Raw genomic sequence first — 14,295 nt, 5'->3', positions numbered from 1 at the left:
CATCTCGAGAGAGAGAGACCTGAAAATAGCCGTGCAGCGACGCTCCCCATCCAACCTGACAGAACTTGAGAGGATCTGCAAAGAACGGGAAAACTCCCCAAATATATGCGTGCCAAGCTTGTAGCGTCATATCCAAGAAAACTTGAGGCTGTAATCACCGTAGGGATGGTGCCAGAATGGTCGTCGCAGACGACACCATTGTGTATACTTCTGGCCCTTCTTTGGACACTGTGTTAACAACCCTCCAGGCAAGCTTCAATGCCATACAACTCTCCTTCCGTGGCCTCCAATTGCTCTTAAATACAAGTAAAACTAAATGCATGCTCTTCAACCGATCGCTACCTGCACCTGCCCGCCTGTCCAACATCACTACTCTGGACGGCTCTGACTTAGAATACGTGGACAACTACAAATACTTAGGTGTCTGGTTAGACTGTAAACTCTCCTTCCAGACCCATATCAAACATCTCCAATCCAAAGTTAAATCTAGAATTGGCTTCCTATTTCGCAACAAAGCATCCTTCACTCATGCTGCCAAACATACCCTTGTAAAACTGACCATCCTACCAATCCTCGACGATGTCATTTACAAAATAGCCTCCAATACCCTACTCAACAAATTGGATGCAGTCTATCACAGTGCAATCCGTTTTGTCACCAAAGCCCCATATACTACCCACCATTGCGACCTGTACGCTCTCGTTGGCTGGCCCTCGCTTCATACTCGTCGCCAAACCCACTGGCTCCATGTCATCTACAAGACCCTGCTAGGTAAAGTCCCCCCTTATCTCAGCTTGCTGGTCACCATAGCATCTCCCACCTGTAGCACACGCTCCAGCAGGTATATCTCTCTAGTCACCCCCAAAACCATTTCTTTCTTTGGCCGCCTCTCCTTCCAGTTCTCTGCTGCCAATGACCGGAACGAACTACAAAAATCTCTGAAACTGGAAACACTTATCTCCCTCACTAGCTTTATGCACCAACTGTCAGAGCAGCTCTCAGATTACTGCACCTGTACATAGCCCACCTATAATTTAGCCCAAACAACTACCTCTTTCCCTACTGTATTTTAATTTATTTCCTATTTAGCTCCTTTGCACCCCCATGATTTGTATTTATACTTTGCACATTCTTCCATTGCAAATCTACCATTTCAGTGTTTTACTTGCTATATTGTATTTACTTTGTCACCATGGCCTTTTTTTGCCTTTACCTCCCTTATCTCATCTCATTTGCTCACATCGTATATAGACTTGTTTATACTGTATTATTGACTGTATGTTTGTTTTACTCCATGTGTAACTCTGTGTCGTTGTATGTGTCGAACTGCTTTGCTTTATCTTGGCCAGGTCGCAATTGTAAATGAGAACTTGTTCTCAACCTGCCTACCTGGTTAAATAAAGGTGAAAAAAATACAAAAAAATCACTGCCAAAGGTGCTTCAACAAAGTACTGAGTAAAGGGTCTAAATAATTAGGTAAATGTGATCAGTTTTTTATTATTAATACATTTGCAAAAATTTAGAAAAAACTATTTTTGCTTTGTCATTATGGGGTATTGTGTGTATATTGACGAGGGGAAAAAACAACGTCATCTATTTTATATATAAGGCTGTAACGCAACAAAATGTTGAAAAAGTCAAGAGGTCTGAATACTTTCCGAATACACTGTACACAATCCATGTCTCAATTGTCTCAAGGCTTAAAAATCCTTCTTTATCCTATCTCCTCCCCTTCATCTACACTGACTGAATGGATTTAATAAGTGACATCATTAAGGGATAATAGATTTAACCTGGATTCACCTGGACAGTCTATGTCATGGAAAGAGCAGGTGTTCTTAATGTTTTGTATACTCGGTGTAGTGAGTGTACATCTATGAACATTTATGTGAAAACAATCAACCACGTTACAGCAGTGCAATTCCACCTGCAGAAATAGCCTGGCAGCTGGCAGAGGTGGCAGGACACCAGAACTGAAACCCAACAAGCTTTTCATTTAATATTCCCCCTGAAATCCACACAGATCCCTCTAAATGCCCTCTGCACGCAGCTTACCATTGAATATGCAAGATATTCTTATGAAAAAGGATCAAATCTGAGGGTAAAAAGATTATAGAACAATTTTGGAGAATGAAAACCCTAAGCAGTGCATTAAGAATAAGCCTGTTGGATTCTTCTTCTTTGAAAAAGTCATTTATTGAAGTCATTTATTGTGAATTGCAGTGAATTTGACAGTAACTTACAGGCAGCTCATTGGCAAGTAAGTTACTGTATTTCATATCGCAGCAAATATAGACTCTTACAAGGTACCTCTCAAAATATGTTAATAAGTCAGAAACAACAATACCATGCACCCACTAGTGGTCAAAAGTTTTTTGGTACTACAAAAATACGGCATGGTACTGTATTCTGTTGGGTAGAATTACAGTACTATTAGAAATACAGCAATTATTTCCCCACCCACATTTCCCCATAATGTACCATAATTGAAAGTATGCTGCAGTAAAATGTTTTACAGCATTTGACTGTTGACAATACCCAAAATGACCGTATAAATGACACTTTTCCATGACAGTGTGTGAAAAATTAAGTTTGTGTCAGGGACCCTTAGAAGGAAGAGGAAGAATACTGTCTAATAGAGAGATAAAAAAGACAGTGTCCAGCGCAGGAACCCAATGTATGCATTTTGGTTCAGGCGCACGCACACAAGAGACTAAATCAAGTGTGATGCGTAAAGAATGTGGCTGGACATTGATTGTTGAGTTCAGCAGCTTGGGTCTGTGTAGCATCCCAACTGGCACCCTATTCCCTATATACTACTTTTTACCTATATGACTATATGTCAAAAGTAGTGCACTGTATAGGGAATAGGGTACCATTTGGGCTGCAGCCTATGTCTCTGGCTGCTATTGTGTGGTGCTGAGCTGTCAGCAGCTGGGGTATTTGGCCACTTTGTTCCCCACGTGGCAGTGACAGAGGGGGAAGGCATGTACCTCTGGCCTGGCATGACTGAGGGCTAGCAGTCGCCTCAGGTTAGGGCTGGGTCCATCACCATCACTCCTCCTACCACAGACTGCTGCCTCAGCACATTCTGCTGCTTTTGTCTGTTGTACACACACACACACACGAGCGCACATACTCGCAGGCACGCGCACACACACTCGCAGGCATGCTGTTACAAACACACACACGTAAATAAAAAAACACCGACAAACATATCCAGACACAATCTGTGAATATCTTAGTCTGCTCTTGTCCTAAAAGACAATCAAATTGAAGAGAGATTGAGGATACACAGTGCATTAAGTATTCACACCCCTTGACTTTTTCCACAATTTGTTGTGTTACAGCTTGAATTTAAAAATGTATTAAATTGAACATGTGTGTGACTGATCTACACACAATAACCCATAATGTCAAAGTGGATTTTGTTTTTTGGAAATGTTAACAAATTAATAAAAAATGAAAAGCTGAAATGTCTTGAGTCAATAAGAAGTATTCAAACCCTTTGTTATGGCAACCCTAAATAAGTTAACCAGTAAACATTTGCTTAACAAGTCACATAGTAAGTTGCATGGACTCACTCTGTGCAATTACATGATTTTTGAATGGCTCACCGTTAACGTAAACCTGGCAGAGACAACGAACGCTTCTCAAATGGAACCCTATAGTGCATTACTTTTGATCAGGTCCCATAGGGCTCTGGTCAAAAGTAGTGCACTATGTAGGGGATAGGGTGCCATTTGTGACACAGACAGATTGCTTTGCTCCATATCTCCTAGGATCATAAGGAATCCTACATAGCCACTCCTTGGATGAGCAAGGGAAGCGATTTGGAGGTAGCATTAGGATCAAATCGCCTGCAGATGCTGCTCCGTTTAATTTCCTGCAGAGAGCAGCTCTTCTCCGTGCAGCAATACTAATGGCACAGATCACTTGGAACAGACAAATAAGGGCGTAACACTGCTGTAACACTGCCACGTTTCACAGTGGTTTAGCATATGTAGTCAATAATTAGAATTGGTGTTTAGACCTGCTGAATGTTACTGTAATAGTAAACAACAAAATACAAATAGTCATATGCGCAATCAAAAGTGCATTCTGAATCAGCACATTACACTCCACCAAGCATTTGTGCATGCTACTAGACAATACAATAAAAACAAAAGCATTTCATTTGTCCGAAAGTACTTTCTCATATTCAAAATAAAATGTATATTTGTCGACAAAGGTATTCTTTATCGGTCTTCTCTCTTACTTTGTGGTTGGAGTAGGGAGGGGGCTGTAGGGTTGTGACCTGATACAAGAGCAAACAGCTATTTTATGGAGCTCCTTGCTTCTCTCAAAGCTGGAGATCTTGGTCCTTAGACGTGTCATTTCGGATTCCTGATCCCCCCCCCACCCAAAACAAAGATAATTATAAGAATGACTTTACCACAATCAATGGGCATGGCAACTTCAAGATAATTAACTATCAAATAAACATTAGCTGTTTAGCTACAAGAGGATATTCCTTCACCGCTCTACCTTGATGAGCAGGGTCTCGCTGGTCCTCTGCAGCAGCTGTTCTCTGGTGTTGAGTTCTGCCAACAGGGCGGTGGTGTTGTGCTGGGCCTCCTCCAGCTGCAGTCTGTAATGCTGTAGTTCAGAGGTCAGCTGATCCTGGGAGCAGCGTAGGGTGGCGGAGACACACTCTGACGCCTTCAGCACCTCCGCCTGGCTCTCCTGTAGAGCTGACAGCTGGAGGAGAAGAGACCCCCATTGGTTTAACGGAAGGGACTCATGCTCATTGTCAGTACTCAAGAGACTTAGAAGACTGAACCCTCTTATCTAAAACTTTTCTGAATCAGAGGATCCAACAAAAACAGATGATCGATTTAGTAAACTGAGATGTATAATAACCTCCAAATACTCCCTTCGCACGGGAGGACAGACCTGGGAATTTAGCAGATAATTTTTAGGAGAAACTCAGTATAAAATGGTCAAAGTTTGAACCCCTCTACTGAACCTGGGTCATTCCGACAAAATTTGATGTGAATGTAACTAAACAGACAGTTAGTATGACCTAATGTAGAAGGCTCTAGCTACCTCATTCTGTTGCAGCCATCTCAGTGTATCGAGCTCCAGTCTGAGGGAGGCCACTGTGGCCTGGAGTCTGGCCTCAGTCTGGGCAGCCTGCTCCTCCATCCTCCCCTGCTCCTCCTCCATATGCCTGGCATGGTTCTCCTATCACCAATATCACCCAGATGACCAGGCATTAGTATCGTTATGTGCCGCCTCCAGTATCCACAGCATCTAGTAGATGTTTAACAGCACCTAGTACAAACACTGATAATCTTGCATGCTCAAAGGTGGAATTATATCGCATAGCATTTACTGTAAGTACCACAGCACACAAGCGCTGATTAAATTATATCATGCCACGGACATGTGCGCTTATGTGGGAGACAATAAGAGGGTGCCGTGAGTGGGTCAAACCTTTTCACGGCATAACTGAACACTTTCTTCTAGCTGTATTGCCAGGCTCTCACAGCGACTATGCATCTCCTGGTTGTGAGATGTCCTCTGGAGCTTCTCCCTGCACAGAAACAGCTGCTGGCCCTGGACTAAGGCTTCCTGATGGACACACACACACACACACACACACACAGTTCACAGAAGACTTACAGAAAGACAGTCAAATGAGAGACCCATATTGAACACAGAAGACTTACAGAAAGACAGTCAAATGAGAGACGCATATTGAACACAGAAGACTTACAGAAAGACAGTCAAATGAAAGACCCATATTGAACACAGAAGACTTACAGAAAGACAGTCAAATGAGAGACCCATATTGAACACAGAAGACTTACAGAAAGACAGTCAAATGAGAGACGCATATTGAACACAGAAGACTTACAGAAAGACAGTCAAATGAAAGACCCATATTGAACACAGAAGACTTACAGAAAGACAGTCAAATGAGAGACCCATATTGAACACAGAAGACTTACAGAAAGACATTCAAATGAAAGACCCATATTGACAAAAGAAGAGTAGATGTTATGTCAGTACTCAGAAATAGACACTGATGTCGAACTGCTGAGGCAACATCTTGAGACAAAGCTGTCAAAACTGAAACCCTTGGTAAACATGTTTTGTTGAGTGATAACAGTAGTGTAATGACAAGATAGACATACTGTAGATACGGTATACCATTGTTTCATTAACTATTTTGGGCTACTCAATTGCAAAACTGCCATAGCATTGCCATATATTCTACTTCTGAAAAGTGTCCTTTCCCCATATACAGTGCCTTGCGAAAGTATTCGGCCCCCTTGAACTTTGCGACCTTTTGCCACATTTCAGGCTTCAAACATAAAGACATAAAACTGTATTTTTTTGTGAAGAAACAACAACAAGTGGGACACAATCATGAAGTGGAACGACATTTATTGGATATTTCAAACTTCTTTAACAAATCAAAAACTGAAAAATTGGCCGTGCAAAATTATTCAGCCCCCTTAAGTTAATACTTTGTAGCGCCACCTTTTGCTGCGGTTACAGCTGTAAATCGCTTGGGGTATGTCTCTATCAGTTTTGCACATCGAGAGACTGACATTTTTTCCCATTCCTCCTTGCAAAACAGCTCGAGCTCAGTGAGGTTGATGGAGAGCATTTGTGAACAGCAGTTTTCAGTTCTTTCCACAGATTCTCGATTGGATTCAGGTCTGGACTTTGACTTGGCCATTCTAACACCTGGATATGTTTATTTTTGAACCATTCCATTGTAGATTTTGCTTTATGTTTTGGATCATTGTCTTGTTGGAAGACAAATCTCCGTCCCCAGTCTCAGGTCTTTTGCAGACTCCATCAGGTTTTCTTCCAGAATGGTCCTGTATTTGGCTCCATCCATCTTCCCATCAATTTTAACCATCTTCCCTGTCCCTGCTGAAGAAAAGCAGGCCCAAACCATGATGCTGCCACCACCATGTTTGACAGTGGGGATGGTGTGTTCAGTGTGATGAGCTGTGTTGCTTTTACGCCAAACATAACGTTTTGCATTGTTGCCAAAAAGTTCAATTTTGGTTTCATCTGACCAGAGCACCTTCTTCCACATGTTTGGTGTGTCTCCCAGGTGGCTTGTGGCAAACTTTAAACAACACTTTTTATGGATATCTTTAAGAAATGGCTTTCTTCTTGCCACTCTTCCATAAAGGCCAGATTTGTGCAATATATGACTGATTGTTGTCCTATGGACAGAGTCTCCCACCTCAGCTGTAGATCTCTGCAGTTCATCCAGAGTGATCATGGGCCTCTTGGCTGCATCTCTGATCAGTCTTCTCCTTGTATGAGCTGAAAGTTTAGAGGAACGGCCAGGTCTTGGTAGATTTGCAGTGGTCCGATACTCCTTCCATTTCAATATTATCGCTTGCACAGTGCTCCTTGGGATGTTTAAAGCTTGGGAAATCTTTTTGTATCCAAATCCGGCTTTAAACTTCTTCACAACAGTATCTCGGACCTGCCTGGTGTGTTCCTTGTTCTTTATGATGCTCTCTGCGCTTTTAACGGACCTCTGAGACTATCACAGTGCAGGTGCATTTATACGGAGACTTGATTACACACAGGTGGATTGTATTTATCATCATTAGTCATTTAGGTCAACATTGGATCATTCAGAGATCCTCACTGAACTTCTGGAGAGAGTTTGCTGCACTGAAAGTAAAGGGGCTGAATAATTTTGCACGCCCAATTGTTCAGTTTTTGATTTGTTAAAAAAGTTTGAAATATCCAATAAATGTCGTTCCACTTCATGATTGTGTCCCACTTGTTGTTGATTCTTCACAAAAAAATACAGTTTTATATCTTTATGTTTGAAGCCTGAAATGTGGCAAAAGGTCGCAAAGTTCAAGGGGGCCGAATACTTTCGCAAGGCACTGTATATCAGCATGAGTACTTCTAACAAAGGAACATTCCATGCCACAGTGGATATAAAATAGATAAAGGTCAGCTAAGGTGACTTCATCATGTAAAATACAAGGAAGATGTATGAGATGATAACTGGGCCCAATGTAGCAGCCCAGTGAATTAGTGGTTAAACTATTATAGTGTGTGGTGTATGAAAGTAGACAGTAGAGTGAGTGAGTGTGTGTGTTATTGTGGTCAGGTTGTGTGTGAGATGCTGTTATAATTTACAGTGTTAGATAATAAGCCTATCATTACGTTAAACTGAGGAACTCATTCTCACGCTCCCCTCTCTCTGAGAACCACAAGGACAACACAAGGACAACAGCCTCCTCCTGTCCCACTGTGGACGTGTTAACAAAATGTTACATGGGAAAGATGGGTTTGGATTGTGGGATGTCAGTGTCCAAGTGTTGAAAAAAAATGACTCCCACCGGGGAATCTGGTTAGAACACCCATGAGACTACAGAGCAGTGTTGTGTTCGAGACACATTCAAGAACAAGAGCGGAGGAAATCGAGTCCGAGGCAAGACTGAGACCGGGAGGGGGACAAGGAGCGAGAGACCAAGTCAAGACCGAGGTCAGAAAAATGCGAATCCAATTCAAGACCATGATTGATATTTTGTCAAATCACCACAATAATAAGAGTTCAAAACGTCCAGTATTTCTGTGTTCATATTTCAGAACATTTTTAGACATTCAGAACAGTGAAAAAATGCATGCCGAGGGAAAATAGAGACACTCTACAAATTATTCCTAACCCAAACAGTGGGGAACAATGGGCCTTCTACGCCTTTAGAGAAGGGCTAAGGATTTATAAAATAACTATCAGAATAATAATATTATATTATTATTTTCAATAATGTTCTGATTTAATCTCTTCAGTTTTTGTTGGAAAGGGTTAACACTGAAGCAAAAAAAATATCCAATCACGATTTTTCTTTGCTGGTCTTTGGGGAGATACATCTAGCTAGCTAAGGCAGCCATTGGCTAAGCCATTAGGAGCTAGATAAAAGGCATCTGCCATTCAACTGTATTAGGGCAAAATTTTGGAGTGACAGTGGAATCAACCAATCACATTGACTTAATGGCTGCGACCGTTATTACAAAAATTTATGGAAATTCTGCCTTCTTGAAGGCCAATAGGACACTGCGCAAGAGCGAGCAGTAATTTTCCCAGTGTCTAGCTAGCTAGCTTTTGTAATAGGCTAGTTTGCAGTGGCTGCAGCAGGTGTTATCAAAGAGGATGTTGTTGCTAATTTGTTAGCATCTCTCTTTTCAAGAATAACTTTCAACTAGTTATGTTTAAAATTATCATCTGGTGAGTGGAACTGTGTTTATTGTAGCGCGCTTGCTGTTAGCCAGCTCTTTGAAAAAAACCTTGTGTGTGAAACATTGTTGCATTTAATGTCAAACTGACAGCATTTTAGCAACATGATATCTTATTAAAATCTGTTCATATACACCCCTGGGAAGAATATAACACTTTAAACTTTTTTTTGACAAGCGACCAATTAGATATGGTAATTTTCACGTTTTCATAAATTCTTAGAATGTTTGGGAATTACGTATACTAAGGCATTTGTAGAAATTCTATAGCAATATAGAGTGTGAAAGGGGCCATGCATTTGGACAATTAATAGACACTGCAGTAAATAAAACAGAATAAAAGCATCTGTCTTGTCCAGGACTGGAGTCTACGCAGACCGGTGCACTATAGCCAATCAGAGCTACAGTAGGCCTTTATACAAACAAGCCATTTGCCACAAGGGCCTGCCATCATTCCCTTTGAACTGGACTGTGTCTTTACAGGCAGTTGCAACAGCGTGACTTTAGATCAGTAGAATGCATTTGCCAAAAGTCACAAAATACACCTGAATGGATTTCTGCAAATATTTAAACACAACAGAAGTATGACCTCGCAAGTGGTGCAGTGGTCTAAGGCACTAAATATAAATATATTTCACGTGCTTTGTGAATGTGTAGGCGACTTTATGCATTATTTCCCTATTCTACTACATAATTGATATGTCGTATATATCCTCTACACTACATTGATACGCATCAGAAGGGATTAAGAAGTGAGTATATGCAATACAAACTGAAAAAAGTGGGTGTACAGTTTATACCTGCGTATACCCTCCACTACACCACTGGCCCTTTGTGTTTTACAGCTCAGTATTCAACACCATAGTACCCTCCAAGCTCATCCTCAAGCTGGAGGCCCTGGATCTCAACCCCGCCCTGTGCAATTGGGTCCTGAGGCTGCTGCCTACATTGACACCCAATCACTGGCCACTTTAATAAATGGATCACTAGTCACTTTAAACAACGCCACTTTAAATAATGCCACTTTAATAATGTTTACATATCTTACATTACTCATATCACATCTATATACTGTATTTTATACCATCTACTGCACCTTGCCTATGCCACTCGGCCATCGCTCATCCATATATTTACATGTACATATTCTCATTCACCCCTTTAGATTTGTGTGTATTAGGTAGTTGTTGGGGAATTGTTAGATTACTTGTTAGATATTACTGCATTGTCGGGAACAAGAAGCACAAGCATTTCGCTACACTCGCATTAACGTCTGCTAACCATGTGTAGGTGACAAATAAAATTGGATTTGATTTACAAAAAGTGCACTCTCCTACATGAGTGCGCTGTTATATCGGTTGCTGTCCTTTCAGAATCACAACCCTGTCACACACTGAAGCAGTGGCGACCTGTCATTTAGGGCAGGTGGGGCTCTGCTTTGAGCCCCACGTTTAGCAAAAAAATATATATATCTATCACACAAACAGTACCAGTCAAAAGTTAACACAACTACTAATTTAAGGGTTTTTCATACTTAAAAAAAAAAAAAAAAATTATAAATAAAACCCTTGAATGAGTAGGTGTGTCCAAACTTTTGACTGGTACTGTGTGTATGTATATATATATATATATACATACACACACAGTTGAAGTGGGAAGTTTACATACACCTTAGCCAAATACATTTAAACTCAGTTTTTCACAATTCCTGACATTTAATCCGAGTAAAGATTCCCATGGTGTTTACACTTGGCTACTATTGATTGTATAAATGAATGTGGTACCTTCAGGTGTTTGGAAATTGCTTCCAAGGATGAACCAGACTTGTGGAGGTCTACAATTTTTTTCTCTGAGATCTTGGCTGATTTCTTTGGATTTTCACATGATGTCAAGCAAAGAGGCACTGTACCCAGTTGCACAGGGTGGGATCGAGACCCAGGGTCTCGAGCATGATGACGAGTTTGGAGGGTACTATGGTGTTAAATGCTGAGCTGTAGTCAATGAACAGCATTCTCACATAGCTTTCCTCTTGTTCTGATGGGTTAGGGCACTGTGCAGTGTGGTTGTGATTGCGTCGTCTGTGGACCTGTTGGGGCGGTAAGCAAATTGGAGTGGGTCTAGGGTGTCAGGTAGGGTGGAGGTGATATGATCCTTGACTAGTCTCTCAAAGCACTTCATGATGACGGAAGTGAGTGTTACGGGGAGGTAGTCGTTTAGCTTAGTTACCTTAGCTTTTTTGCATGTGGGAACAGCAGACTGGGATAAGGATTGATTGAATATGTTCGTAAACACACCAGCCAGCTGGTCTGCGCATGCTTTGAGGATGCGGCTGGGGATGCCGTCTGGGCCTGCAGCCTTGCGAGGGTTAACACGTTTAAAATGTTTTACTCACGTCGGCTGCAGTGAAGGAGAGTCCGCAGGTTTTGGTAGCGGGCCGTGTCAGGTGCACTGTATTGTCCTCAAAGCGAGCAAAGAAGTTGTTTAGTCTGTCTGGGAGCAAGACATCCTGGTCCGTGACGGGGCTGGTTTTCTATTTGTAATCCGTGATTGACTGTAGACCCTGCCACATACCTTGTGTCTGAGCCGTTGAATTGCAACTCTACTTTGTCTCTATACCGACGCTTAGCAAGTTTGATTGCCTTGCAGAGGTTAAAAGCAGTGGATCGTGCTTTCAGTTTTGCGCGAATGCTGCCATCAATCCACGGTTTCTGTTTGGGGAATGTTTTAATAGTTGCTGTGGGTACGACATCGGCGATGCACTTGCTAATAAACTCGCTCATCGAATCAGCGTATTCGTCAATGTTGTTGTTTGACGCAGTGTGGAACATATCCTGCGGCTATGGAACTCTGACCTGTTCACCGGACGTGCTACCTTGTCCCGGACCTACTGTTTTCGACTCTCTCTCTCGCTACTGCAACTGTTGTCTCTAACGCTGAATGCTCGGCTATGAAAAGTCAACTGACATTTACTCCCGAGGTGCTGACCTGTTGCACCCTCGACAACTACTGTGATTATTATTATTTGACCATGCTGGTAATTTATGAACGTTTGAACATCTTGGCCATGTACTGTTATAATCTCTACCCGGCACAGCCAGAAGAGGACTGGACACCCCTCAGAGCCTGGTTCCTCTCTAGGTTTCTAGGTTCCTGCCTTTCTAGGGAGTTTTCCCTAGCCACCGTGCTTCTACATCTGCATTGCTTGCTGTTTGGGGTTTTAGGCTGGGTTTCTGTATATCACTTTGTGATATCGGCTGATGTGAAAAGGGCTTAATATATCAATTTGATTTATTGATCAAGCTTCGATTATTTGAGTCAGCTGTTTAGTGGTTGGGCAAAAACCAAAATGTACACCCACGAGGGGCCCCAGGACAGAGTTAGCGAAACCTTGATATACTTAACCCTAATCAAGTATTATTATTAGCCATACATCCACTGTCCTCCAGCATGGAGACACACTCACTCTACCTTCTCCAGGTCCTCCTTTCCCTGCAGTTGTTTCTGTATCAACTCCAGCCTCTCACTCAGAAACTCCACCTGACACACAAACTTATCTGAACCACTAGACTACACAATTTGCACCTGTACAGTGCCTTCAGAAAGTATTCACACACTCACTTTTTCCACATTTGTTTGTGTTTCAGCCTGAATTTAAAATGGATTACATTGAGATTGTGTGTAAGCCAGTGACAAACAATAATTCCACTTTGCATTATGTTTTCGAAATGTGTACTAATTAAGAATGAAAAGTATTCAACCCATTTGTTATGGCAAACCTAAAGTTCAGGAGTAAAAATGTGCTTAATAAGTTTCATGGACCGTGTGTAAGAAGTGTTTAACAATATTTTTAATGACTACCTCATCTTTGTACCCCACACATACAGATAATTTTAAGGTCCCTCAGTCGAGCAGCGAATTTCAAACACAGACTCAACCACAAAGACCAGGGAGGTTTTCCAATGCCTCGCAAAGAAGAGCACCTATTTGTAGAAGAGTAAAAACAAAAGACATTGAATATCCCTTTGAGCATAGTGAAGTTATTAATTACACTTTGGATGGTGTATCAATACACCCAATCACTAAAAAGATAGTCGTCCTTCCTAAATCAGTTACCAGAGTGAAAGGAAACCACTCAGGGATTTCACGAGGCCAATGGCAACTTTAAAACAGTTTGAGTTTAACGGCTATGATAGGAAAACTGAAAATTAATCAACAACCTTGTAGTTACTCCACAATACTAACCTAATGGAAAGTGAAAAGGAAGCCTGAACAGAATACCATATAGGTATGCTTGTAATCGTTAAGGATTGAGGAGTTGGAGCAAAGCACAGGAAAAATCCTAGAGGAAAACTTGGTTCTGTCTACTTTCCCCCAAAAAGTTTGGTCATATGCACATCCTTAACTTAGGTGCTGGGCTTTCCACCAGACACCGGGAGAAGAGTTCACCTTTTAGCAGGACAATAACCTAAAACACAAGGCCAAATCTGGACTGGAGTTGCTAATCAAGAAGACAGTGAATGTTACTGAGTGGCGAAGTTACAGTTTTTACATTTCTGCTTAAATCTATGGCAAGACCTGAAAATGGTTGTCTAGCAATGAGCAACAATCAATTTGACAGAGCTTGAAGAATTTTGAAAATAATAAAATGGGCAAATATTGCACAATCCAGGGGTGGAAAGCGCTTAGAGACTAGAGGTTGTCCGATTAAACGGAATGGCCGATTTCAAGTTTTCATAATCGTAAATCGGTATTTTTGGACACCGATTTGGCTATTTTTTTTTTTTTTTTTTTTACACACCTTTAACTAGGCAAGTCAGTTAAGAACGCATTCTTATTTTCAATGACGGCCTAGGAACGGTGGGCTAACTGCCTCGTTCAGGGGCAGAACGGCAGATTTTTACCTTGTCAGCTCGGGGGATTCAATCTTGCAACCTTACAGTTAACTAGTCCAACGCTCTAACCACCTGATTACATTGCACTCCACGAGGAGACTGCCTGTTACGCGAATGCAGTAAGCCA

The 14,295-nt window shown here is 41.6% G+C and overlaps 1 protein-coding gene across 2 annotated transcripts in view; it reads right to left on the bottom strand.

Moving 5' to 3' along the window:
• Window positions 1-3,510: 3,510 nt before the first annotated feature.
• The window catches only part of LOC110523008 (coiled-coil domain-containing protein 18), a 42,614-nt gene continuing 31,829 nt past the window's right edge, over window positions 3,511-14,295 (bottom strand). For both annotated transcript variants that reach the window (XM_021601425.2, XM_036978433.1), the window contains 4 exons: window positions 5,479-5,616; window positions 5,089-5,226; window positions 4,528-4,740; window positions 3,511-4,386 (listed from right to left, as the gene is read on the bottom strand). In XM_021601425.2, the coding sequence (XP_021457100.2) occupies window positions 4,255-4,386; window positions 4,528-4,740; window positions 5,089-5,226; window positions 5,479-5,616 (621 nt within the window). In that variant the 3' untranslated portion in view covers window positions 3,511-4,254. The remainder of the gene's footprint in view (window positions 4,387-4,527; window positions 4,741-5,088; window positions 5,227-5,478; window positions 5,617-14,295) is intronic.

Source organism: Oncorhynchus mykiss, chromosome 5, assembly GCF_013265735.2.
Source record: "Oncorhynchus mykiss isolate Arlee chromosome 5, USDA_OmykA_1.1, whole genome shotgun sequence".
Taxonomy (NCBI): Eukaryota; Metazoa; Chordata; class Actinopteri; order Salmoniformes; family Salmonidae; genus Oncorhynchus; species Oncorhynchus mykiss.
This window is presented reverse-complemented; position numbering and strand designations above follow the sequence as displayed.